The 25,733-nt window shown below is 39.0% G+C and overlaps 1 protein-coding gene across 11 annotated transcripts in view; it reads right to left on the bottom strand.

The window, feature by feature from the left end:
• LOC118899409 (protein O-glucosyltransferase 3) overlaps positions 1–24,480 on the bottom strand; it is a 161,938-nt gene extending 137,458 nt beyond the window's left edge. For 8 of the 11 annotated variants that reach the window (XM_036861107.1, XM_036861105.1, XM_036861101.1 and 5 more), the window contains exons 1-7: positions 24,070–24,271; positions 19,222–19,419; positions 16,703–16,989; positions 14,085–14,301; positions 12,481–12,677; positions 10,996–11,190; positions 8,717–8,821 (exon numbers count right to left, since the gene is read on the bottom strand). In XM_036861107.1, the coding sequence (XP_036717002.1) occupies positions 8,717–8,821; positions 10,996–11,190; positions 12,481–12,677; positions 14,085–14,301; positions 16,703–16,989; positions 19,222–19,419; positions 24,070–24,271 (1,401 nt within the window). Of the gene's footprint in view, positions 1–5,195; positions 7,140–8,716; positions 8,822–10,995; positions 11,191–12,480; positions 12,678–14,084; positions 14,302–16,702; positions 16,990–19,221; positions 19,420–24,069 lie in introns of those variants that run through there. The other 3 variants (XM_036861109.1, XM_036861099.1, XM_036861110.1) reach the window with 3 other exon arrangements.
• Between the last annotated feature and the right edge of the window lie 1,253 nt (positions 24,481–25,733).

Here is a 25,733-nt window from a genome sequence, read left to right on the forward strand (position 1 = left end):
CTTCTCCTTTTTCATTTCTAATTTTATTGATTTGAGTCCTCTCCCTCTTTTTCTTGATGAGTCTGGCTAATGGCTTATCAATTTTGTTTATCTTCTGAAAGAACCAGCTTTTAGTTTTATTGATCTTTGGTATTGTTTTCTTTGTTTGTATTTCATTTATTTCTGCTCTGATCTTTATGATTTCTTTCCTTCTGTTAACTTTGGGTTTTGTTTGTTCTTCTTTCTCTAGTTGCTTTAGGTACAAGGTTAGGTTGTTTATTTGTGATTTTTCTTGTTTCCTGAGGTAAGATTGTGTCACTATAAACTTCCCTCTTAGAACTGCTTTTGCCACGTCCCATAGGTTTTGGATCATTGTGCTTTCATTTTCATTTGTCTTAGGTATTTTTTGATTTCCTCTTTGATTTCTTCAGTGATCTCTTGGTTATTTAGTAACATATTGTTTAGCCTCCATGTGTTTGTGTTTTTTATGTTTTTTTCCCTGTAATTCATTTCTAATCTCATAGCGTTGTGGTCAGAAAAGATGCTTGATAGGATTTCAATTTTCTTAAATTTACTGAGGCTTGATTTGTGACCCAAGATGTGGTCTATCCTGGAGAATGTTTTGTGTGCACTTGAGAGGAAAGTGTAATCTGCTGTTTTTGGATGGAATGTCCTATAAATATCAATTAAATCTATCTGGTCTATTGTGTCATTTAAAGCTTCTGTTTCCTTATTAATTTTCTGTTTGGATGATCTGTCCTTTGGTGTAAGTGAGGTGTTAAAGTCCCCCAATATTATTGTGTTACTGTCGATTTCCTCTTTTATAGCTGTTAGCTTTTGCCTTATGTATTTAGGTGCTTCTATGTTGGGTGCATATATATTTATAATTGTTATATCTTCTTCTTGGATTGATCCCTTGATCATTATGTAGTGTCCTTCCTTGTCTCTTGTAACTTTCTTTATTTTAAAGTCTATTTTATCTGATATGAGTATTGCTACTCCAGCTTTCTTTTGATTTCATTTGCATGGAATATCTTTTGCCATCCCCTCACTTTCAGTCTGTATGTGTCCCTAGCTCTGAAGTGGGTCTCTTGTAGACAGCATATATATGGGTCTTGTTTTTGTATGCATTCATCAAGCCTGTGTCGGTTGGAGCATTTAATCCATTCATGTTTAAGGTAATTATCAATATGTATGTTCCTGTTACCATTTTCTTAATTGTTTTGGGTTTGTTTTTGTAGGTCCTTTTCTTCTTTTGTGTTTCCCACTTAGAGAAGTTCCTTTAGCATTTGTTTTAGAGTTGGTTTGGTGGTGCTAAATTCTCTTAGCTTTTGCTTTTGATTTCTCCATTGAATCTGAATGAGATCCTTGTCTGGTAGAGTAATCTTGGTTGTAGGTTTTTCCCTTTCATCACTTTAAGTATATCATGCCACTCCCTTCTGGCTTGTAGAGTTTCTGCTGAGAAATAAGCTGTTAACCTTATGGGAGTTTCCTTGTATGGTATTTGTCTTTTTTCCCTTGCTGTTTCCAATAATTTTTCTTTGCCTTTAATTTTTGCCAATTTGATTACTATGTGTCTCCGTGTGTTTCTCCTTGGGTTTATCCTGTATGGGACTCTCTGCGCTTCCTGGACTTGTGTGGCTATCTCCTTTCCTATGTTAGGGAAATTTTCGACGATAATCTCTTCAAATATTTTCTCGGGTCCTTTCTCTCTCTCTTCTCCTTCTGGGACCCCTATAATCCGAACGTTGTTGCCTTTTAATGTTGTCCCAGAGGTCTCTTAGGCTGTCTTAATTTCTTTTCATTCTTTTTTCTTTATTTTGTTCCACAGCAGTGAATTCCACCATTCTGTCATCCAGGTCACTTATCCGTTCTTCTGCCTCAGGTATTCTGCTATTGATTCCTTCTAGTGTACTTTTCATTTCAGTTATTGTATTGTTCATCTCTGTTTGTTTGTTCTTTAATTCTTCTAGGTCTTTGTTAAACATTTCTTGCATCTTCTCAATCTTTGTCTCCATTCTTTTTCCGAGGTCCTGGATCATCTTCACTATCATTATTCTGAATTCTTTTTCTGGAAGGTTGCCTGTCTCCACTTCATTGAGTTGTTTTTCTGGGGTTTTATCTTGTTCCTTCATCTGGTACATAGCCCTCCGCCTTTTCATCTTGTCTCTCCTGTGAATGTGGTTTTTGTTCCACAGGCTGCAGGATTGTAGTTCTTCTTGCTTCTGCTGTCTGCCCTCTGGTGGATGAGGCTATCTAAGAGGCTTGTGCAAGTTTCCTGATGGGAGGGACTGGTGGTGGGTAGAGGTGGGTGTTGCTCTGGTGGGCAGAGCTCAGTAAAACTTTAAAATGCTTGTCTACTGATGGGTGAGGCTGGGTTCCCTCCCTGTTGGTTGTTTGGCCTGAAGCGACCCAACACTGGAGCCTACCTGGGCTCTTTGGTGGGGCTAATGGCAGACTCTGGGAGGGCTCATGCCAAGGGGTACTTTCTAGAACTTCCACTGCCAGTGTCCCTGTCCTCTCAGTGAGACAGAGCCACCCCCCGCCTCTGCAGGAGACCCTCCAACACCAGCAGGTAGGTCTGGTTCAGTCTCCTATGGGGTCACTGCTCCTTCCCCTGGGTCCCAATGCACACAGTCCTTTGTGTGTCCCCTCCAAGAGTGGAGTCTCTGTTTTCCCCGAGTCCTGTCGAAGTCCTGCAATCAAATCCCACTAGCCTTCAAAGTCTGATTCTTTAGGAATTCCTCCATGGGCAGAAGACAAGCCATTTTCCTTGGAGGACTTATTCAGCCCACCTAGGTGACAAGTGCTTGTTCCATAGCTGCAGTGCTAGTGGTACCAGTGATATAGGTGGTGGCAGAAGGTTCTTGTTACTCTTTGGGAAGGAGAAAGAATGGGGGTGGGGTGGGGTATGAAGGGGAAACAGCTCTTATATTTCTCTAGCTGGTTCGTTGTCATCTGAAGCATGTTACTCCTTGCTGTCCACTAGCTCACATTAAGGATGTGGATAAAAACCCTTAGAAATCAGAGAGAGACTACACTCTGCCTGTTTAAAATATCCCCTTATCGTATACTATGAACTAAATTATATGGGATTTGGTTAACACATACTATAATACTCAGGTATTTGTCCCAAACCTTCTGGAGTGAGGTTGATCTTGCTACTTCATTCCCTTGAATCAAGCCTGATGACTTAGGTAGTCCTCAGTTCCAAGGCTCTCAGAGGTGTTGTGATATTATAAAAAATATATCTGATCTTTGTCTCTGGTTCCTGGTAGAGAGTTTCAAAAACCCTTAGAATTTCCTGAGTGATAGAAAGAAGTCTTTTTTATGCTAATGAGGTATTAATGGTGGGACTCCTAGGTAGCTTCAGAATGGGACTGGTCACCAAAAAGACCAAGCACATGATTAGAGGATTGGGACTTTAGCTGTCCAAACTCCTGGGAGGGGAAGGAGGCTGGATATTGAGTTCAATCACATGGTCAGTGGTTTAGTCCACTGACCATGCCTACATAATGAGACTCCCCCCAAAACTCTGGACACCAAAGCTCAGTGTAGCTTCCTGATTAGTAGCACAATGATGAGGGTGACATGCCCTGGCCCCCTATAGAGAGGGCATGAAAGCTTTGTGCTCCTTTCTAGATCATGCCCTATGGGTATCCTTTAAAATGAAACTGTAGTAGTTAAGTATAGCATTTTCCTGGGTTCTCTGAGTTGTTTTAGAGAATTATTGAACCTGAGAGGGGTCATGGGAACCCCTGAATTTGCAGCCAGTTGGTCAGAAGTGTGGGTAGCCTGGGGACCTCACTTTTGCCTGGTGTCTGTAAAGGCAGTCTTGTGGAACAGTGAGCCCTAAACCTGTGGGATCTGATGCCAAATCTGGGCAGTTAGCATCAAATTGTATTGAAGTACACCTAGTTGGGGGTGAAACAAAACAGGTAGCTCATGAAAATATTTCTTCTTTTCTAACTTTCTTTCCTCACTTCTGGCTGTATATAACTCCCTCTACATAAGCCACCCCCTACCCTCCCCGTGCACACTTTCAGGATTTGCTATTTCTTCCCATAGAATAAACAAACTCCAGTCTTCTTCTTTTCTTGTGTCTAAGAAATGTTGCAGTGTTGGTTATCACAGTAAAGTTTAGTGTGGCTTCTTCTTCCACAGAGCTCTACAGAGAGAACTTGGCTTAGAAGAGACAACTTTGATCTCAGTAAGTGGAATGGCTCCACAAGAGGTTGGTGTGGGGTAGGCACAGCAGTGGTTGGGATAGGGTAAACTGTGGTTCTGTGCATAAAAGAGGGATTTTTACAGTCTGGTTAATTTTGTCCTCAACTATTTGAAGTCAAACATGCCTCACCACCACAAGGATGATTTCCTATCCCTCCAAATAAGAAACTTATATTTCTTCTAACCTTGGCCTTATTATGTCAGGGGAGAATTTTTCCTCTCCCTGCCTGCTATGGACTGAAAGTTTGTCCCCACCCCACCCCCCAAATTAATATGTTGAAACCCTCATCCCTAATGTGATGGTATTTGGAGACGGAGCCTTTGAGAGCTAATTAGGTCATGAGGGTGGAGTCCTCATGATGGGATTAGTGCCCTTATAAGAAGAGAGAGGAGATAGCTTGCTTCCTCTCTCTTTGCTTTCTGCCATGTGAGGATACAATGAGAACGCATCAGTCTGCAAACCAGAAAGTGGGCTCTCATCAGACATCAGACCTGTTGGCACTTTGATCTTGGACTTCCAGCCTCCAGAACTGTGAGAAATAAATATTTGCTGTCAAAGCCACCCAGTCTATGGTGTATTTGTTATAATGTAGCGTAAACTGACAAAGGCACTGCACTTAACAGTATTTTCACCTGAAATAACAGAAAATAATGGTGTCAAGCCCAAATATCTTTTCCTTTCATATTAATTTCTACTCACTAGGGATTTAGTGTTGGTGGTAGAAGTTTTGATTCATTTATTCATGAAGACGTAATAGAATTAAAATTAGACCAACCCAGTTACAGAAATACCAAAGCTATAGGTGATTCGATCCTCTTTTTTAAAAAACAAATTTATCTGTTTCAAAATTTTATTTAGAAAATTTACTTTATTTAAAAAGTGTAAATAATATGTCATATGATATAAAATTCTAGACATAGATTTTAAAATAGCATAGTGGAAAATATAAATATCCATTTTATTTTCCTATGTATATCTTTTATGCATTTATTTTCTTTTCCTAGGTTTGTATTTTTCTTTATTGTCCAATCTGATTCATACTTACAGTAAAAACATTTTAAATATCATAGACAGATATAAGGCAAAAAGTAAAAATTCCCTTCTCTCCATTTTCCTCGGATATTGGTGAATATCCTTCTAAACTTTAAACCACATGGATATATTTTTTTACATGAATGTTTTCACAGTATATGTGTTGTTCTGTAACTTGCTTTTTTCACTGAACACTGTCATGGAAATCTTTCATGATAGTGCATTTAGAGCTAGTTCATTCTTTCTAATGGTTGTACTGTATTCCTTGATATATAGCTATATATTTAGCTAGCTCCCGCATGATGGCTATTTAAGGTGTTTCCAACATTTTATTAATAAAAACAAAATGTTGATAGCTTATTTTGACAAATGTAGTTATTATATTAACTTACATATCCTCACACCCCTCTCCTCCTTAGGATCTGGATCCTAAGGTAAACTGTGGTACAGCTTGCCCTTTATTTTATACTTGTGCACTTGTGCTTTTGAACAACTGGTGGGTATTCGTGTTTTCCATGGATACTTGGCTTTGATTACACTGTTACTAAATGTGCTTTTGCTTTTGTCTAGTTAAAAAAATTCTGTGTCCCTAGTGATGTTCAGTAAAGAATAGATATGACTATTTTAAAGTGGTTACATTGTTTTCCAGGTTAAGTAAGTATTTCAATTAGGAGAGTAAATATTTTTAAATTGGAGTGTGGTTATTTCTTGTTTTGGGAGTGTGTTCTTAATGAACTGAATCTCATATTTGTGGTATTACAAGGAGTGTGTAATGAATTTCTGGGTCTTAAGACTTCACCCTGTCCTAAAAGGCAAAGGAAATTTCCAAAGTTTTTATCTTAGCAATACAGCACAGTGAAATAGAGGAGGGGTGCAGTGAAGAATGGATGCTTGCTTTTGTCATTAGCTTATTAGTGAATCCCAAGATACCAGGCTTCCTGCAGCTTGTTGCAGAGGTATTTCAAGCATCCCTTTTAAAGAAAGATTAAAAAGAATTAAAGATCCCTATCTGACTACAGTTATCATTTATCTATTCAATATATAGATAATGAAGATACCAATAGGATGCTCTCATCTACTTTAATAACTGTGTTGTCCTTGATGGGTGTCCAACTCAGATAGACTGGGAATTAACTAGCTTAAGGCACTACCTCTCCTTAATTTTGTCTCAGGCTGTGGTAAAACTTAGTTAAAAAGATATGAATGAGCTTTAAAATAATTTCCCTTCATAGTCTCCAAGCTACCTTTAATAACAGAGTCATTCTCATCTTTCTTAATTATTCATATCAGTCCTTCCAAGAGGAAACTTGATATTACTGAATGCCAAAAGCAGCTTGTAGGAGGAGAAGTTACGCAGTGAGGGGGTAAAAAAAGCCCTGCAAAAATATTTTTTCTTCATCATTGGAAGGGGAAGAGGGAAAGTGAACAAGTGATAGAAACAAACCAATAAATACAATGTAAATAGTTTCATAGAGAGTTATTTATATTTTGGCAAGCCTCTCTATCTACTAGGATCCCCAAGTTTTCTTTTCAGAGAAACTATGATGCTGATAATAGCAGTGTTTACTCAAAAGATATTAATATCCTAAGATATTTGGTAATACTTGCTCTAATATTGCTCTATCCATCCACATTATATGAAGCCACCAAGAGAAGCAGTCCCCTGCATACAGTCTTCCAGGCTGTCTTCACAGTCTTCACAGCTTAGATTCCATCTGAATGCTGCCATGAAAGACGTTGCCGGCACATTACAGGAGTGTGAATATGGGCTGACTTAAAGCTCTTCTCTTAAAGGCCTTTTCCTGTGGCACTGGCAGATAGATGCACTGTCATCCGGCTGAGGAACAAGTTCCATTCCATCACGTATTTCGGGTTTGCTGGTCTGGCGCTCAGCGTAATTCTGGAATGTGTTTGAAGGCAATGGAAAGTCCAAACTTCATTCCACTGAATCCTCCCCGCTCCCCTCATGCTATTGTTTCTAGTGGCTATGTATCTTCAGACTAAAACCAAAGGTCTGGTTTATCTCAGTCCTAAAGTTACCTTTTAACTTTAGTTATTATAGGCACTAGTGCGATATTTCATAATCTAGCAAGGAGCCCCATCCGCTATTTTATGTATAGGAAAGAAGCCTCTTGTAACGGGATGTCCCTACTTGAACAACAGCACCTCTCGAATTCATCCTCCACGTGTTAATGAATAATTAACTTTGCTGAATATTCAAATCAGTGAACAAAGATGATAAGCATCTCACAATAAAGTTGGTGGTTTCACACATCCTTCCCTTTAGGCCTGTAGTCACACACACTTTGTAAATGGCGACAGGCCTGTGAAATGTCCCTCCTTTTTGGCCACTGACTGAAATATTCCTATACATTGGATTTTTCAGTTCAGTGGTTCCATGTACGTTTAGCTGTACATTCCTGGTCCTGGGCCAAATCCAACAAAATACTGACATGTGTACATGAACCTAATTAATATTTCAGAGGGAGAAACTCCTATTATTAAAATTACAGCCAGACTAGCAGAGGGAAAAGAACTCATTTAAGGAAAAGGCTGCTTCTAATAAATGGTGTAATTAATCATTTTAATTTTTCTGTGAGAGGGTAGTAGCCTCAGGCTACTAAGTTATTTTTTTTCTGCCTCACAGAAAAATAAGTTTAGGTTAACAACAAAAACATAATTTCTTATTTTTCTCTTCTGGCTAAATTTTACTGAGTAAAACACAAGTTAATTATTCAAAGAACCAGTCCTTGGATTCTTGGAAGTACAGTAAATATCTGTACTTCAGAATTCAGCCCTAAGGTTTTAGATTATAAATAAAGCTGACCCTTAAACAATGTCAGGGTTAGGAGTACTGACCCTCGGCACAGCTGAAAATCTGTGTATAACTTATAGCTGGCCCTCCATATATGTGATTCCTCAGTATGCACGGTTCCATGTCCGTGGGTTCAACCAACCTTGGATTGTGTAGTACTGTAGTATTTACTACTAAAACAAATCCACATGTAAGTGGACCTGCACAGTTCCAACCCATGTTGTTCAAGGGTCAACTGTATTTTTCATTTGTTTGTCTTATACAACAAATTAAATATTTGTTTTCCATCCTGTACTGATAGCAAAAGTGCGGCTCTTAAGTAGTAAGGAGAACAAAGAGGTAGATATATTGAGCAGAGAGAGATGTTAATGATCTCTAGTCCAACCCTCCTATTTTCCATATGAGGAAAGATGTTCTCTGAGGTTCAGAGATTTTAATCTATATTTGTAATGGCGCTAAGCATTGTTTTTCATAATACTGAATGGAGATAAAAATATGGAGGCCAGAAAGGGACTTAGCATTATCTTTCTATAGGCTGGCGCCTCAGCATAGCCAGAGTTCCACAGGCTGACTGACTCTTGAACCCCTCCAGGAAGCAAGCATTCAGGCCATGCATTTGGTCTGAGGACACTCAACCAAGCAGATGGATCCTCTGAACTGACCTGTAGTACTCTGTAATAGTAGCAGTAAAGCCTGTGTGGCTGTAGCAGATCCCTAGCAGTCAACTGCCCTTCTTTTGCAATCTTCTTGGCTTCTTCATCATTTTCCTGAAAAGTTTAAAAAGAAACAATGAATGAAGATTACTCCTGTGACTCACAAAGAAAGCTAAGTGTGAATGTGAGGTAGGACAGGTGTAGGGTTGAATGTGAACAGCATGGGAGAGATGAAACATGAAAATATAACTTAAGAATGAGGCTATGGGGGCTTCCCTGGTGGCGTAGTGGTTGAGAGTCTGCCTGCCAATGCAGGGGACACGGGTTCGAGCCCTGGTCTGGGAGGATCCCACGTGCCGCGGAGCAATTGGGCCCGTGAGCCACAATTGCTGAGCCTGCGCGTCTGGAGCCTGTGCTCCGCAACAAGAGAGGCCGCGATAGTGAGAGGCCCGCGCACCGCGATGGAGAGCGGCCCCCGCTTGCCGCAACTAGAGAAAGCCCTCGCACAGAAACGAAGACCCAACACAGCCATAAATAAATAAATAAATAAATAAATAAAATTAAAAAAAAAAAAAAAAAGAATGAGGCTTTGGAAATAGACAAAGTACTTTCCTAGACATCTCTGCTATATAGAAATAATCATACCTGTTTGGATCCCCCGTCGCCCAGTGCAACAACCCACATACAGCCCCTATCGTGACTATCTTGGTACTTTCCTAGCTACCCAGGAAGTCTAGGGCTCATCATCTGTTCCCCTAATCTAACCCTCTCTGTCTGATATTAAAATACAACTAGAATAGAATGAATTAGTTTTTATAACATCTCTTAAAAGCTCCATTTAAATATGTAGTCTGAACCAAAAAGTTGTTGTACAATGGTACCTATAAAAGACTATATTATTGTTTTAATAAAAAATTCAGTTATTAGTACCCACAGGTTGTTCCTTCAGTACCAGGAATAGTCAGCATTCCTAATTATACTTTTAGAAAATAGCTAATATTCTATCATGCTGCCCACAGGAAAAGCCATTTGCAAGCAATTCTGACTCTTTATAAAGGGTCACAAAAATATTCTGCCTCAGGGGCACCCAGTTATTTCCATAGCCACATTGCTTCTCAAAAACAAAATAAAGTCTTACAATGGAAGGGTAAATTTTATAATTTCACAATAAAACACAAGAGCTTTTTAATACTTTTCCTTTTTTAAAAAAAGAGTTCTTACTTTATGGGAAACTTGTGATTCATTAAGAACTTGTTATCCAGAGAAAACCATAATTCGAAAAGATACATTCACCACAATGTTCATTGCAGCACTATTTACAATAGCCAGGACATGGAAGCAACCTAAATGTCCATCGAGAGAGGAATGGATAAAGAAGATGTGGTACATATATGCAATGGAATATTACTCAGCCATAAAAAAGAACAAAATAATGCCATTTGCAGTGACATGGATGGACCTAGAGATTGTCATACTGAGTGAAGTAAGTCAGAGAAAGACAAATATCATATGCTATCACTTACATGTGGAATCTAAAAAAAAACGGTACGAATGAACCTATTTACCAAACAGAAATAGAGTCACAGATATAGAAAACAAACTTATAGTTACCAAGGGGGAAAGAGTAGGGCGAGGGATAAATTGGGAGATTAGGATTGACATAAAATAGATAACTAATAAGAACGTACTGTATAGCATAGGGAGCTCTACTCAATACTCTGTAATGACATATATGGGAATAGAATCTAAAAAAGAGTGGATATATGTATATGTATAACTGATTTACTTTGCTGTACAGCAGAAACTAACATAACATTGTAAATCAACTATACTCCAATAAAAATTAATTAAAAAAAGAACTTCTGCCTTTTTTTCTAACTGGGGAAAACAAAAGGGTACCATAATCGCTTTAAATGTTTTCTTGTGCATAAAGCACTTTAACCCTGGTCTTTTTAATCTGTAATTTGCATTTGGTGTGTGTAATTTGCATTTGGTGTGTGTAATTTGCATTTGGTATGTGTGCATGAATAAGGATACTTTAGAAAAATCTATATTCTATATAACACTGGACTTCAAATCTTCTAAAAATCCTCAAACATATTGATAGAGGGTATTCAAAATTGTCCTGATGTTGATTCTTCAGATATTTCAAGGGAACAAAAATTTCACAAAATAACATTTCTTTTGACTAAATTATGTCAAATTAAATTGTGTTATGATGGAACTCGTGTAACTAATACTGGTGAATTTGTGATTGCCTAAAGAAACTAAAATGACAGAAAGCATACCTTGGCCCATTCAACTTTCTCTAGTAGATCACTAAGATTTCTTTTAATTGGAACATAATGTTTCCAAGGCTTTAGTGCCATATAGAAATGTTCATAATATGGTGAGTCCTGCTTCAGAACCAAACTGTCACCAAGCATGAGGTATGGATATCTATAAGCAGCCACAGTCCCGTCCACATTCACTTGATACTTGTACTAAAAGATTAAAACAAACATAAACAAAAATTTTAACAGTCATTTGTTTCACTTCTGCTTCTTGTCAACACTGTAATATTAACTATAAAGAAGTTATTTTCCAACTTTAGTATTTACAAGTTTTATATTTTATTTTGTAACACACATCTTCTCTTTGTATTAAAATCATAAGTAGCATTTAACAGGTCAATTTTAAGAAATACAACACATTTAAAGATAATAAATAATTTTAGGAAATAGGAATACCTATCTCAACTATGTTTATGTAATGGGAAATTCAGATTTCTGTAACCAGGTAAGAAAACTATATCCAAAGCTCTATATTTAGTAAAGCTTAATACTGATAACAATTTACATTTTCATTTATTTCATTTGTTCCTTATACCCATGTTAGTATGAAAAAGGAAGGCATTATTATCTCAAAGTTCGGTTTTAGAGTTGAGGAGACAGAAGCCTGGAGAAGACTAAGGACTAGTGTGATACTGGTGACACAGTACGGACATATTTGTTGGATTAATGAACTTTGATTTACATTTCAAAGTCACTTTTCATTCAATTGTAATAATGTGAAGCAGATGTTATCATCTCCCTCTCTTTTTTTTTATTAATGATAAAATTTGTTTCAGAGATATTTATAAACCTCTATTCTATGAGCCCAAATCCCATGCTCTCTTCATTATATCACACTGAGAGGAACAGGATATACTAACAGATTTGGTAATTACTTTTTTCTTAAATAATTGGTACCAAGGACTTTACCAGCCAGTCAGATTTTGCCATATTGTCACATCTCTATCTCCTTTGAGCCTTATACGGTGCTCTGAAGGAGCTAGGCAGGCTCACACATGTTAGAGGCGAGAGGTGCTAAGAGATGAAAGCCCCACAGTTAGTGGCAGAGGCAGGACTGGAGGCAGGACTTGAACCCCATTTTACTCGCGTAGAATTCATACTCTTTTTATTTACAAGATTGTTTTATGTAAAAGACATTCATATTCCCAGTTTATTAAAAAAATACAAAAAAGAGGAAAACAGGGAAATATACCAAAACTCTAGGTTAATCCTTGTACTATATTTTGAGTATTAAATACAGTTCTGAGCTATTTGGTAGACAAAGTTAACAACAACAACAAACAAAAAAGAAACTGCATGAGTTTCATAATTCCCTGTGCCTGATAAGAAAGTGTGTGTTGGGTCACAAGATGGGAGAAATCTGCCCAACCCCAGCTATTTGGTTGACTTTTAATACAAGTTTATCACTTCATATCTATCCAGGAAGACTTAATTGCATACCTTAAAGAAGTCAAAGAAACCTATCAATTTAGCTTTTCCAAGCTCCTTTTCTTTTTCTTGGAAGAAGAAATATCCTGTAATTCCTGCATCTAGTAGCTGTGGATTATCTTTGGACAGCTGCACCAACTGGAGCCTCTCCTCTCGGCTATCTCTACCTCTAAAGAAAGCTTTCTCTGTTTTATTGATCCAGGAAGGTCCTAGAGGTTTGAGACCATAAAAAAATACAATTATGAATTTGACATTTTTATCTTATGGTAAGTATAATCATCTTTAATCTACCTATGTCATTTAAGATGCTAAAGCTCTTTTATCATCAACACATCTAAAGTAAATGTTACTTTCGAAAAATATGCTCTAATTTTATCCTTTTGTGTACCAGTGAGAGGTCACTCAAAAAGTGGAGTTTCTATTGCATGACATTAGGAATTATCCAAAATAATGCTGGATCAATTTCAAAGCAAAAAGAGATTCCATGACTTGGCTTACTCATCAAGGCATTAGTTTCTTCCATCTTTTGTGCTTCACAAAAAAAAAAAAAAAAAAAAAAAAGAGCTAGGCTTTTGTTCTTAGAGTGACTAGAACAAAGTATAGAATTAAGTAACATCCACACATCTTTAATTCTTAGGTTGCTCAGAATTTTGAGCATATCACTTTTGAATACAGTGAAGAATTTTTCTAATATGTTGTTAAATGCAAATAAGTTTTGTATAACTTAACTATGTATATATATTTATATCCTCTCTTTCCTGGGAGGGAAATAACCTGGAAGAATTAATTTAGCTCTCTATTATTCTAAAAAGAAGTCATTAGTTAACACCTGTCAGTGTTCTAAGGGATAAATCATAAAACAAACTGTAGGGGGTCAACCTCTTTACTATTTTAGCATACTTTTCAGGAATTTACTGTTATCAAATAAAAAGTAGGTCAGTTTTCATTTCCCATTACCTTTAGAGAGTTTACAAGGAGTCTCTAGTCTTGTCTACTAAATAAGTCCACTAAACTGCTCTAAACAGAAATAGAGACTTATTAAGACAAGGCAGGGTTTTTTCTATTCAGGGAGTTCGGTTTAATAAAAAGGTGTGTAGTACCATAAAACTAAGGCCATCAAATAGGAGGAAAGGAATTCAGATTGTAAAGGATCAAGAGAGGCAGAAAGAGGGAAGAGGAGAATTTCTTACGGTGCTGGAGGGTGTAATATCCAAATTACACTGTTATCACAATTCTCTTACATATGAATATAATTTTATATTTTTCAGAATTCTCTCTCATTTCATCCAGCAATATAAAGGCACTGGAGTCAGAATTAAGTTAAATGATAGTTTTACCAAATACGTATTTTCAAATGGTATTTACAAGTGACCAACTCAAAGGAGACTCAGTTACAGTAGGTTCTGGACATTACCAGCCTAATCCACATATCTTTAATTTCTGGATTAGAAGAATCCTAAACAAAAACCACTTTAGAGTTTAGAGTGCTCTTTTTCTTTTTTCCTGGCTAGAAAATAAGAACAATGGTTATTTAAATATATACACATACTCTCTCTGATTGAACATTCCTTTCACCTTTCTTACTTCTAAGCTTTTTCTTAGGGAATGACTTTTACCTGTATTTCCCTGAATAGAGAGGAGATCATTTGTAACACCCCTCATAGCTTCAAGTGTGGAGTGGGTGATGTCATATGTTGGAAGGATAACATCTCGTGAATCCAGAGAGCCACACCATGAAATGATAGGTAAAGGGCCAGGGGTTTCATTGACTTTTCGATGCTCCAAGGGCCAATCTCCAAGATTAACATAAAATTCTAAATCTGGGAGAAGGACCTAAATAAACAAAAGAATGCTTATCAGTGCTGGGAAGACCTCAGTCTTTGGTACTAAATGCTTCAGTTCTTTGGCTTTTAAAATATTTCTGATAAAACTGAAATTTGAAAATAGTAGAAGAGAGAAGGATGCCTCAGTCATCAGTAGTATCAGAAAATCAAGGGTGACGATTGTACATGACAATTCACTTGAGCAGGAGTTAGCTACCTCTGCTCAGAGGTGGCATTTAAAACTGTTGTGTATTATAGATGTGGAAACTGTGTAGAAAGGTGTGAATGAGTGGCTTCAAGCACCTTTTCTGCCAGCTGCTTAAGTGAGAATCTACAAAGTTAGACCCAAGCCCTTGTTTTCCTTCACTGTCAAGCCTTTTTATAACATCTGTGTTTGTTTCTGGAATCTGCTATCCATTTCTATCTCCATGGTCAATGCCTTAGTTTAGGCCTTTATCATCTTGTACCTAGATTGTTGCAATAGTTGTCCCTTACTAGATGTTCTGATTCTAGCCTCTCCCCACTCTAATCTGCTCTCCACATTACTGTCCAAATTTCTAAAACCCAAATTAATGTTACTATTAAGCTTAACAGAAACTTAAGCCTATAGGACAAGGTCTAAACTCTCTGGCTGGAATTCAGGCCCCACTCTCTTACTCCAGCTTAGCTCTGAATCCATCTTCCATCTGCCCGTGTACCAGAAAACTTTAGTTACTCTCTGAAAATGCCACCCACTTTAATATGTAATTCTCTTCACCTAGAATGCCCTTCTCTTACTTATTCACTTGGCAGTCTCCTTTCTCGTCCTTCACACTCAGAGCTAATGTTACCTCCTCTATGACTCGCCTTCCTCAGACATTTTAACCCTGGGTACCTACTTTTCTTATGGGCCTATCGTGTTGTGGTACAATTACTTGTTTGTATTTACATCCCATCCTCACTTCTGAATAACAAAAACAAGTTCCACTAGAGTGAGCTGTTCAAAGACCAGAGGTGAGTCTCACTTATCGTAGATCTCCTTTCAGTCACTGGGCAAAGAATCTGGAATAAAAGGGAAGGGCAAAGGGATATGACTATTCACCTTAGTGCTTCCCTGTTATCATTTAGTAGCTCATTAGTAAGCTCCACATCAGAAGTTCTCACTGTAGAGCAGGATTTCTCAATCTTGGCACTATTGATATTTTGGTGTAATTCTTTCCTGTGGGGGCTGTCTTGTGCATTGTAGAATGATTAGCAGAATCCCTGGCCTCTACCCACCAGATGCTAGTAGCAACTCCCCAGTTGCGACAACCAAAAATGTCCCTAGGCATTGCCAAATTCCTCTGAGGGGCAAAATCATTCCTAGTTAAAAACCACATGAGTACAAGATACAGAAATACAGGGCAGAGTGGATTCATGGTAGCCCAGGAAGAAAGAACTGCCTTTAGGATCAGATGCCCATAATATGCTCATATGCTCATACGGTGGGCTGATGGGGAGGTAGGAGGCAACTGCTATTTAAAATAAGAATTGATTGCAGCTCTACATTCCATGTGCTTGGGAAATTGTATAACTCACATCAGGAAAGCTGGCTTTTGATTTAGAAAACTACCTTGATGGTCTTTCTGGGTGAGAAAGGTAAAAAATGCCCATCCTCATCCTTTACTCTGTATAATCAGGAACAAGAAAGAACAAAAGGCAGTTTGAATTGCTCTGCTTAAGAGGAATTTATAGAAATTTGGCAAATGTGGAAAGAGGGGCTGAATAGAGGGATTGGGGGAGGAGTTGCTGGGGATGTGGAGAAGTCTTTTGAAAGACAGAAGCCCCAGTCATGTTTAGTAAGAAGCCAAGACTTGAAGATCAAGGACAGCCAGTGAGAAATTCCCAGAGGCAAGGATGACTGAGAGTCTGATTAACACAGGGATGTCTATTTTTAAATGTTAGGATTTTTGTTTTGTTTTGTTTACTCTGCATTGGCACAAAATAACCTCTCTCTGTTACCCCAACATTCAACAAAGTGTGCAATGCACTTAGGATAAAACAAGGAAAATGTGTCCTCAGTTCAACTTATTTTGAGGTGGCAAGAAGAAAATTGCTGTAGAAGGTGAAATCTGAATGGAAGGAGTATTCAGCAGGATTGGGGAGCTTGAAGAAGTCACCTTGCAGCTGTAAATGTCTGGGAGTTCACAGAAACCTTGGGAGAGCACTATATGGCCTACTTACCTGGGATGGGGGCTCAAGCCATTTAACTTAAATATTAAAGGAGAGAGATATCCATAAAGGTGAAGAACTTATGAACATTCAAGTGGCAGGCAGATGCACATTTTCAAGCCTGGAATCCATTTCCATTCTTTACCATTATTATTCTAAGAATTAAATGTTACAAATAAATAATTAAACTATTTTTAGAATCAATGAATTCATTCTCATACCTTTCTTGCCAGTGACAGCAAAATCTCATCTGAGAACATTTTAAAGTCTGTGTATTTCCCTAAAGATCTCCGGTAGATGAGGTTACTGAGAATCGTGTAATGAACAATAGCACCCCTCTCATCCCCAAACCTTTCTGGAACTTCGTTTAGCATCTGCTGGAGATTGATGCTGGGGAAAGAAGCAAAATCTTTTGCAATCTGTGGTTCCTTGGCTGGACAAGACAGAGTTTTCTGCCAGGTCTGAGGATCCTCTTCTGGACACTCACAGTACTCATGGTACACTGGTCCTAAGGAAAGCAAAACACATACAATGCCAAGCTCCATTAACATGCACTGCAACCCAGGGAGTTGTTTCTGCCCCTGCTGTGAGCATGGGATGACTTCTTGGTAAATTCTAAGATTATCCAGACAGGGATAGTCTGCCCTAAACAAATCAGTGGTAAAAGTAGTAATGTCAGAGTCTTGTGCTCTCACCTTCTATCCTCCTTTCACCCCACCCTAGATAACCTAGTATAGCATATGCTCTCTCCCAATATAACCTACTCTCGGTCAATTTATTGGAAAATTTATTTCTAATGAGTTATAAATGGCTGATGAGCATAAACAACTTACTTTTTAACAAGGAAAAAGAGAATGTATTACTTTTCAGGCATGATTATGTAGTAGGGGTGGTGATTTTTTAAAACAAGAAGAGGTCTCTTCCTCTGAGTCCCTAAAACTACCTCCGTCAGTGCATCTCAAAGAGGAAATATGAAACCTAAGGGCATCTTGCAGTGTAATTTTAAAGTGGCCAGACATAAGTATAAAACTATTCTGAAGACTCATTTAAAAAAGAATTTATGCAAAATTTATATCTTATTTCAAAATATATCCATATTTATTTTAATATAAAAATAATTTTTTAAAGTTATTCAATTTTCTTGAGAATTTCTACTTCAGACAAGTAATAGGGACCAATTTACCCTCCTACCTGAAACTACCAAAAAACAGATAAAATATATGAAACAACATTTTTTTTAAGACATTGGACATCAGGCAATGGACAATGAGTTTGAGAGATGAGAAACAAATGAGGTAAACCCTACAGTTCCTAAAGCTTACTGCCTAAGGGAGTTTCTAGGTTGTGGAACATGGAGGAGGAATCCAGGCAGAGCCCAGCAGTCTCACTGAGTTGAGGAGACAAAAGCTGAAAGTCCAGTGAGATCAAGGCAGCTAGAAGTTGTAGGACATACTCACTGCACAGAGAGGACTCCAGAGATCTGTACAAGGTTCCCTTCAAATATTTAAGGCATACTGACCAATATATATGTTTGAGGAAACTATCCAAGGCAGAGAAAGAACCATCCATAAGGATTAGAGGCAACAATACCCATTGTTCATACAGGGCTGGGAATAGTGCCTATTCATAAAAGCCAGACTGGAAAGCATTCTAACTCACAGAGGTTGGATAGAGTACGCAGAGATGTATTGCCTGAGTAGTAAGGAATAATTAGCCCTAGACTAAACATGGCTCTGGGCCTGCCTAATAAATTGTAAAAGAAAATTTGAAGGATCAAACTAATTCCAAATAACTTAACTGCATCCTAGAGAAAAGCTCAAGAAGATGAGAAAGCATCAAGCAATGAAGAATACAGTGGATGGAATTAATGACAAATTGGGCATTATAGAAGAAAAGATCAGTGAACTTAAAGATATAGCAATAGAAACTATACAAAACGAAATGGAGAAAAAACATATTTTTAAATGAGAAGAGCATAATTGAGTCATGGGATAATTTCAAGTTTAATGTATGGGTAATTAGAATTCTTGGAGGAGAGCTGGGGTAGAACAGAAAAAATATTTGAAGAAATAATGGCCAAATTTTTTCTGGATTTAATGAAAGCTATAAACCCAAAGATCCACAAACCCCAAGCACAAGAAACATGAAGAAACCTACACCAAAGCACATAATAATCAAATTGCTCAAAAAAACTGATAAAGAGAAAACCTTTAGCAGAGGATCAAAGATATAGATGATGGAAGACTTATGGGAAATAATGCAAGTGAGAAGACAGTGGAGCACTATATTTCAAGTACTAAAAGAAAAAAAAACTGTCAACCTATAATTTTTGAAAGACATCTGTCTTTCAAAAATAAAGGCAAAATAAAGACTTTTTCAGATATCCAAAAGCTGGAAGAACTAATCATCAGCGTTCTCACATTAAAAGAAAAGCTAATGGGAATCCTTTAGGTAGAAGGCAAATGGTACTAGATGAAAATATGTATCTATGCGAAAGAATGAAGAGTACTAAAAATGGTAACTACCCGGGTAAACACAAAAGATTTTTTTGCTCGTCATTTAAATCGCTTTAAGTTACTCAGTTTTTCTCTCCCTTAAAATATCAAGTTAAATTGAGCTCCAGAAGATACATATATAATGTTTACCCTGTTGCACATGACTTTAAGGTCATCATAACGCATTCTGAAAGCCATGGAGTCTACTCATAAGGCTGGCTCTGGTTTATGTAATAATTACTTACCTTTCAAAATATAGGGAGACTGAGCGACATGTTCATCACCATAAAGGACCTCTATCTTCAGCCCTTCACTGACAGTTTCATACATCCTGTATCGCATCAAAAATGTCCCATCATTCCTGTCCAAAGGTTTAGGGACGTGAATCCGAACTAACTCTTTAGGTGAGAGAGATTTGATTACTACTTTGAATAGTGTTTGGCCTGAAAGAAAAAAAAAATTATAAGTAATTCTACTATTTCATGGTTATTTTGTTTTACTAATTACTGGGTAAGTGTCTTTACACAGAAGTTATTTTTTCAGTACTATCGATGGTAAACAAAATTATTTTAGTTTGGAAGATCCTTGAGGCCAGGAACTACGTTTGGTTTATGTCTCAAAACCAAGGATCTGATTCAACATTTGATTCCTTAGTCATTCAATAAGATTTATTGAATGAACAAAATCATTGAATAAACAAATTCTTAAAAAAACAAGGAAGAGATTAATTTTTTGCCTATTTGATCTTTTCTCCTTTGGGTAGGTTTAAAAGCCCAGGTAGTTAAAAATCCATAAACTTTTAGGATGACATAGCTCTAAGGCAATCTAACTTACTCCTTGTAAAGTATGCACAAGCTTTCTTTGTAAACCATTTTAATACCTGATAAACCTCAATTCTGAAGAAATTCCCCTTTTATTAACCCAAATTTCAAGCTATACTTCCAAGCCCATTTCCTTAAGTAGACAGAGATTATCTAGTTACTAGACTCTGCACAATTCAACACACTCATACATATACACAAACTCACATACCTTTGTAAATACTAGAGTTTACTTCTCTAAATTTGTTTCCTCAAGTTGAAATGAAACAGTTATACTAAGATGATCTAACAACCTTTTCAAATCCAGAATTCTGTGGGTTTTCTGTTCCAGGATAGACAATACCTACTTAGCAAACTTTCCCTTCTCTTTTTGCAGTATATTAGCTGACTTTTCAGGCTTTGAAACAATACTGTTGCAGGAATAAATGTTGGGACTTCTTTCTTCAGAGAGTACAGTGGACATACCTGCACTCAGTGCAGATCTGATCCTCAGGAGCTTTAAGAATAAAGATCAGTTAATGTCTTAACCACAGTTAATCACCTACCAAAGGAATTGTTTAAAAAAAAGTGGTGAATCCTCTGAAATACACAGTTCTAGTAAACAATAAATTGTGATCAAATAGTCTTTCATCTCACACTATCATATTTCATAATATTCAAATATTAAGCATATTTTTTGTTTTTTAAAATTAATTTTTATCAAAGTATAGTTGCTTTATTTTTTAATTTTATTGTATTAAGCATATTTAACATATATTTTTGAAATTACTGAAGAAAAAAGTTTGTTTCTCCTGTTCTTAGTTTCTAAATCTAGTGAGTGATGTTTCTACTTTTTTTGATCTTCAAGGGTTTTATTTTTTCTTGTGGGTCAGAAAAAAATGTTTCTCAGTCTCTTCAATTTAGTAATAGTAATGTAGTATCTGACATATTGTTACTACATAATTAAGTACCAAACACATGCTAATTGAATGAGAATGCAGTGACTAAAGGAGACAAAAGGAGGTTGGCAGTATCAAAGCCTTACATCATTAGAATCAGAAATTTTGCACTTTTGATTTGGAAAGAACACATTTTTTAAAAATTCACTTACTTAGCCAGGGGGACTGTGCCAGTCCCTGAGCTTGAGATTTTCATATGCATTTTCTCTTATTTATTTCCTCCAAGAACTTGTGAGGAAGGTATTTGTCACCCCATTTTACAGATCAGGAAGCCAAGGCTCCCTTGAAGAATTTAAGTGTATACCTTGCCCAAGGTCTCATACCTATGAGTAGCAGAGCCAAAATTTGCACACAGCTTGAATCTTTCTTCTTTCAAAGCCCATTCTGAATCCAGCTTGTCACATTGTGTAATGTTAACATATAGGTTCCCAAAATTCATAGTTGGAGAAATAACCTCTGACATTCCTGGTACAATGGAGTCAACACCTCCCTTGTTGTTTAGGAAGTTTATTAAGGCTCTCTACAGCTGCAACAAAAGTGTTGACTCCATCTGGCCAAGGGAACAGAGTCCCTGAAGGCCAACTTGTTACACCTTGAGGCTAAATGGAAACCCTCCCAAATGTCTGGCTGCCTGCTCACCATGGATACTCTATAGGGTCTTAGTGAAAACTGGTTCACAGTGATCAATTACCAGGGATTTGATAAAAGGGAAAGACCATTGAACTAGATACTGAAAGGGTTGGGTATCTGGTTTTGACTCTGATCCTTAGCCACTGTGGGGCCACAGGAAAGACATTTATTTTCACTAACCTGGTTTCTTATAGGAAAAGTGAAGAGAATAATATCTACCCTTCCTACCTCACAGGATGCTTAAGGAGAGCAAATTAAACAGGGCACGGTTCAAAACACTGAAGTGCTACACAAGATAAGTTTATGAAGATATCATTACTGATGAAGGTAGAGGATGACTGAGGAGAAAATGAGTACTTGTATCCTGCCATCTTGACATACTCCAACCACCCTCTCTCCACCCCTTCTTTCTTTTCTTTTACAATATTTACTGAGCAACTCTGCCAGGCATTATGTTAGATGCTGGGAATATAACAGGGTCAACAGGTTCTGCCTGCATTCATAATAGAAGGAAATAATCTAAGTCAGACGTTAGTGAAAATAAAGATATAAATCGGTTTTTTTTCCTCATTCAAGGTCACAAGGGATTGAGTAGGATAGTCAAACTCAAGGGATTGAGTAGGATAGTCAAATAGTTAGCTTAGAAACCCCATTAGGGAATTGTAGATAGAGAGGGAAATTTAGGGGGCTTTGGGAGACCACAGTAAGATTAATGATCACTCAAGAAAGTAATGGGAAAATCCTGAAACAATGTGGGCTTGCTTGACTCACAAAGCAGAACAAGTAGCTTAGCATCAAAGCCAGATTGGCTTGCTTAACAACAAAATCAAGCTAACTTGATTAGCAACAAAATCATGCAACAGAAGCACGAGACATGCCCCAAAACGATAAAACAATAGTAGCATGAGACTTACATCCTGCTCAGTGAGCTCAGTAAGTTAATGACCCCCAAAACACGCTCTTTGCCTAATGCCCTAAAAACAATAAAACAATAGTGGAGAATAAGACCTACAACCTGCCTAGTGGTGTCATCAAGTTAATGACCCCCAGCACATGCTCTGTGCACACACAAAAAACCAATCATTTATGGAAATGTGGCATCTACCCAAGAGAGACAAAGAAGGTCTTCTCCCCGTCCCCTGTCTTCCTTTGATTATAAAACTGTAACCCACTAAGCACTCTGGGGAGAACAAGGCTTGCCTGCCCACTTGTAAGCCTCACAAGTGTTCTATTCTAATTAATCACTTCTTATCTATCACTTTGCCTTTCACTGAATTCTTTCTGTGTTGAGACATAAAGGACCAGGCTCCTTGGAGCCCCCTGAAACGACACCTATCAGTTTCAAAAGGGCATGGACATTTTTCATAAATGATATATTTTTTTAAAATTACATTTTCTAACTGTTGAAACTCATATTTTTGCACATTAGGTTTGTAAATGTTTAAGATGCTTCATATGTTGGGAAAATTACTTTCCAGAAACATTTGACCAATTGTGCTCCCACCAGCAGAGGATGAAGGTCATTGTCTGAGAGTATCTCATTAGCAGCTTTGAGTATTACCACTTAAAATTTTTTTGCCATTATTTTTAGATTAAAAAATGGAATTTTATTTGAATTTATAGTTCTTTCATTAAAAGTAAGATTAACAGTATTTCCTTTTGGATCATGTAACTTTCCTTTTTCACGTATAAATTAATTTTTTCCTTAGTTTTCCATCTTCTTTTCTTTCTAAAGTCCTCTCCCATTTATAACATTATAAAATTAATTTTAGAAAACAAAGAAAACTATAAAGAAGGAAATACACCCCATGGTGAAAGACTGAATCTGGGTTTAAGAATCTTTTCTTCTGATCCTTAGGGCCATGGAGAGTCTTTCTAAAACTGAGAAAAACGTACTCAGTTTTCCACCAGCAGCGGAAGGGGCACTGGGTATTCTGATTGTCTCTTTGTTGATAAAACAGGGTGCCAGTTGGCAAGACATAATTTAGACATAAATTATCAAATCCTGACCGGCAACAACTTGAAACTAGCGGGACAAGTTGTAAGACGTTGCAAAGGTAAGAATTAAAGAGAACATAGGAGGATGATTGGGCAGAAGGGATTCAGGACGATATCCACCCTCGGTAGAGGTAAAACCTAATGCGTTCTGAGTTTCGCTAATTCCTGCAATCTGCTTTCAAGAACTCAAAACTCTAAGAAAATAACCTAGTCTGCAAAACTGCCTCCTTTCTGCCTACTGCTCTGATATTTCCTTTGTGTACGAGGGAGCTGTTTCAAACCCATCAGGCCTAAACAGTGTAACCCGATCCGATTCTTGGGCTTGATGACTCAACACGTGAAGGCACTCCCTGCAAGCTGTAACAGATCAGACTAACTAGTCAGGGGTGGAAAGACCATCTCCAACTTGAGACTCACACTGCATTCATTAACACCCCGGGCGCCATCCATTCGGAATATCAGTCCTTGCATGTTAACTAAGGAAGGGCCCTCGGAGTTCATTTTTTCATTCAGCAGACTCTTGTTGCAACTGCCTCTCGCCTTCGGGTCCGGGGAGGGGGAGAGAAGAGGAAGTGACCGGACTCGGGGGAAGGACGCCACGCTGGCAGCGGGCGGATTCCCGAGAGGCGCGGTCGCGGCGGGGACGCGCGGCGGGGACGGAGGGGAGCGGGCAGCGGAGCGAGGGAGGCCCGCGGCCGAACGCTACCTGGGGGCGAGCGAGTGAGGTTTTGGCCCTCCGAGTTGACGGCCTGCAGGTAGAAATAGCGGACGGGCAAAACGACGCCCGCCCGCAGCCCGGGCCCCCACACCAGGCTCCGCGGCGCGCTGACCGGAGCCTCGGGGGCCACCGCGGCCAGGAGCAGGGCGAGCTGCAGCGGTAGCAGCGGAGCCAGCGGGAGGCGGCGCATGGTCTCCGGGCCGCTGCGGTCCAGCTCGGCGGCGGCGGGGAGGGGACGGGGGCGCGGCGGGCCGGAGCTGGGCCCACCCCGGGGCGGGCTGCGCGCCACCGGCCGCCGCCCCGCCTCCGGCCCCCTTCCGGCCGGAACGCTAGGGCGCGCCGCAGGCGACGGCGTCGGGCGCTGCCGGGGGTCCGCGATGGACTCGTCACTTCCCCCCCCCCCCAAGCCGCGCAGGGTTGAGGACCAGGGTCGAGGGGCGGACACTGAGACCAGGGTGCTTGAGGCTGTACCCGGCCCCCACCTCTGGTTGCTGGAGTTTGGCAACTGTTTAGTGGAAACCGGCTTTTGAAGGACGCAAACACAGTGGTGATTGCTAGGGGACCAGTGAAAAGGCCCAGCGGCGAACAGCTTTGAAGAGTTTAGGGAAATGCCCTCAAACAAGGAATTTCACTGGGTTTACAAGTCGCTGAGCAAATATCACTCCCCTGATCCCCTACAAGGCCAGATCTCCCAGCCCTTTTGTTCACATCAGCACCAAATTTTATCATCTACCTCTTGTTTGTTTTCTGCTCAGTAGTCTCCCTCACTAGACTGTGACTCCCTCCATTCTCCCTAATCCCCTAACCCTAACTTCCCTTCTTTCAACAAGTGTTTGCTGAGCATCCACTGAGTTTGGGCCAAGCCTCAAGCGAGGAGCCAGGAGCTGGGCACTGGAGTAGCAGAAGTCACGGTTGAGGTTGGTGGGTGAGCGTCACCTCAAAGTCAGAAGCTGCTGTCCCCTGTAACTGATGAGGAATGATTGGTCTTGATTACTCCTCAGATGCTGAAAGCTGGATCTGGGAAGAGACTGGCAAGGGCCCTATTAGCAGGAAGCCACTGTCTGCCTCTCTTTTCGGACCATTTTATCTATATTAGTTAATTATTTTTCCTTCTTTTATCTGTTTATGGTTTTAATCTATTCAAAGGAAATAAAAGCTCTTCACAGGCTGGGTGAGCCAGGAAAAATTCACGTACCGGTATGGACACAGGATTTCTTTCTTTCTTTTTTAAAAATAAATTTATTTATTTATTTATGGCTGCGTTGGGTCTTCATTGCTGCACGCAGGCTTTCTCTAGTTGTGGCGAGTGGGGGCTACTCTTTGTTGCAGTGCGTGGGCTTCTCATTGTACTGACTTCTCTTGTTGCGGAGCATGGGCTCTAGGCACGCAGGCTTCAGTAGTTGCAGCACGCAGCCTAAGTAGTTGTTGCTGCCGGGCTCTAGAGCGCAGGCTCAATAGTTGTGGCGCACGGGCTTAGCTGCTCCATGGCATGTGGGATCTTCCCAGACCAGGGATCGAACCCCTGTCCCCTACATTGGCAGGTGGATTCTCAACCACTGCGCCACCAGGGAAGTCCCTGGAACAGAGACTGCATCCTCCTGATAGTTTGTTAATCCAGAGTCACCAGAATCAGGCCCTTGGGCTGCTCAGCA

This window comes from Balaenoptera musculus, chromosome 8 (genome assembly GCF_009873245.2).
Source record: "Balaenoptera musculus isolate JJ_BM4_2016_0621 chromosome 8, mBalMus1.pri.v3, whole genome shotgun sequence".
Lineage (NCBI taxonomy): Eukaryota > Metazoa > Chordata > Mammalia > Artiodactyla > Balaenopteridae > Balaenoptera > Balaenoptera musculus.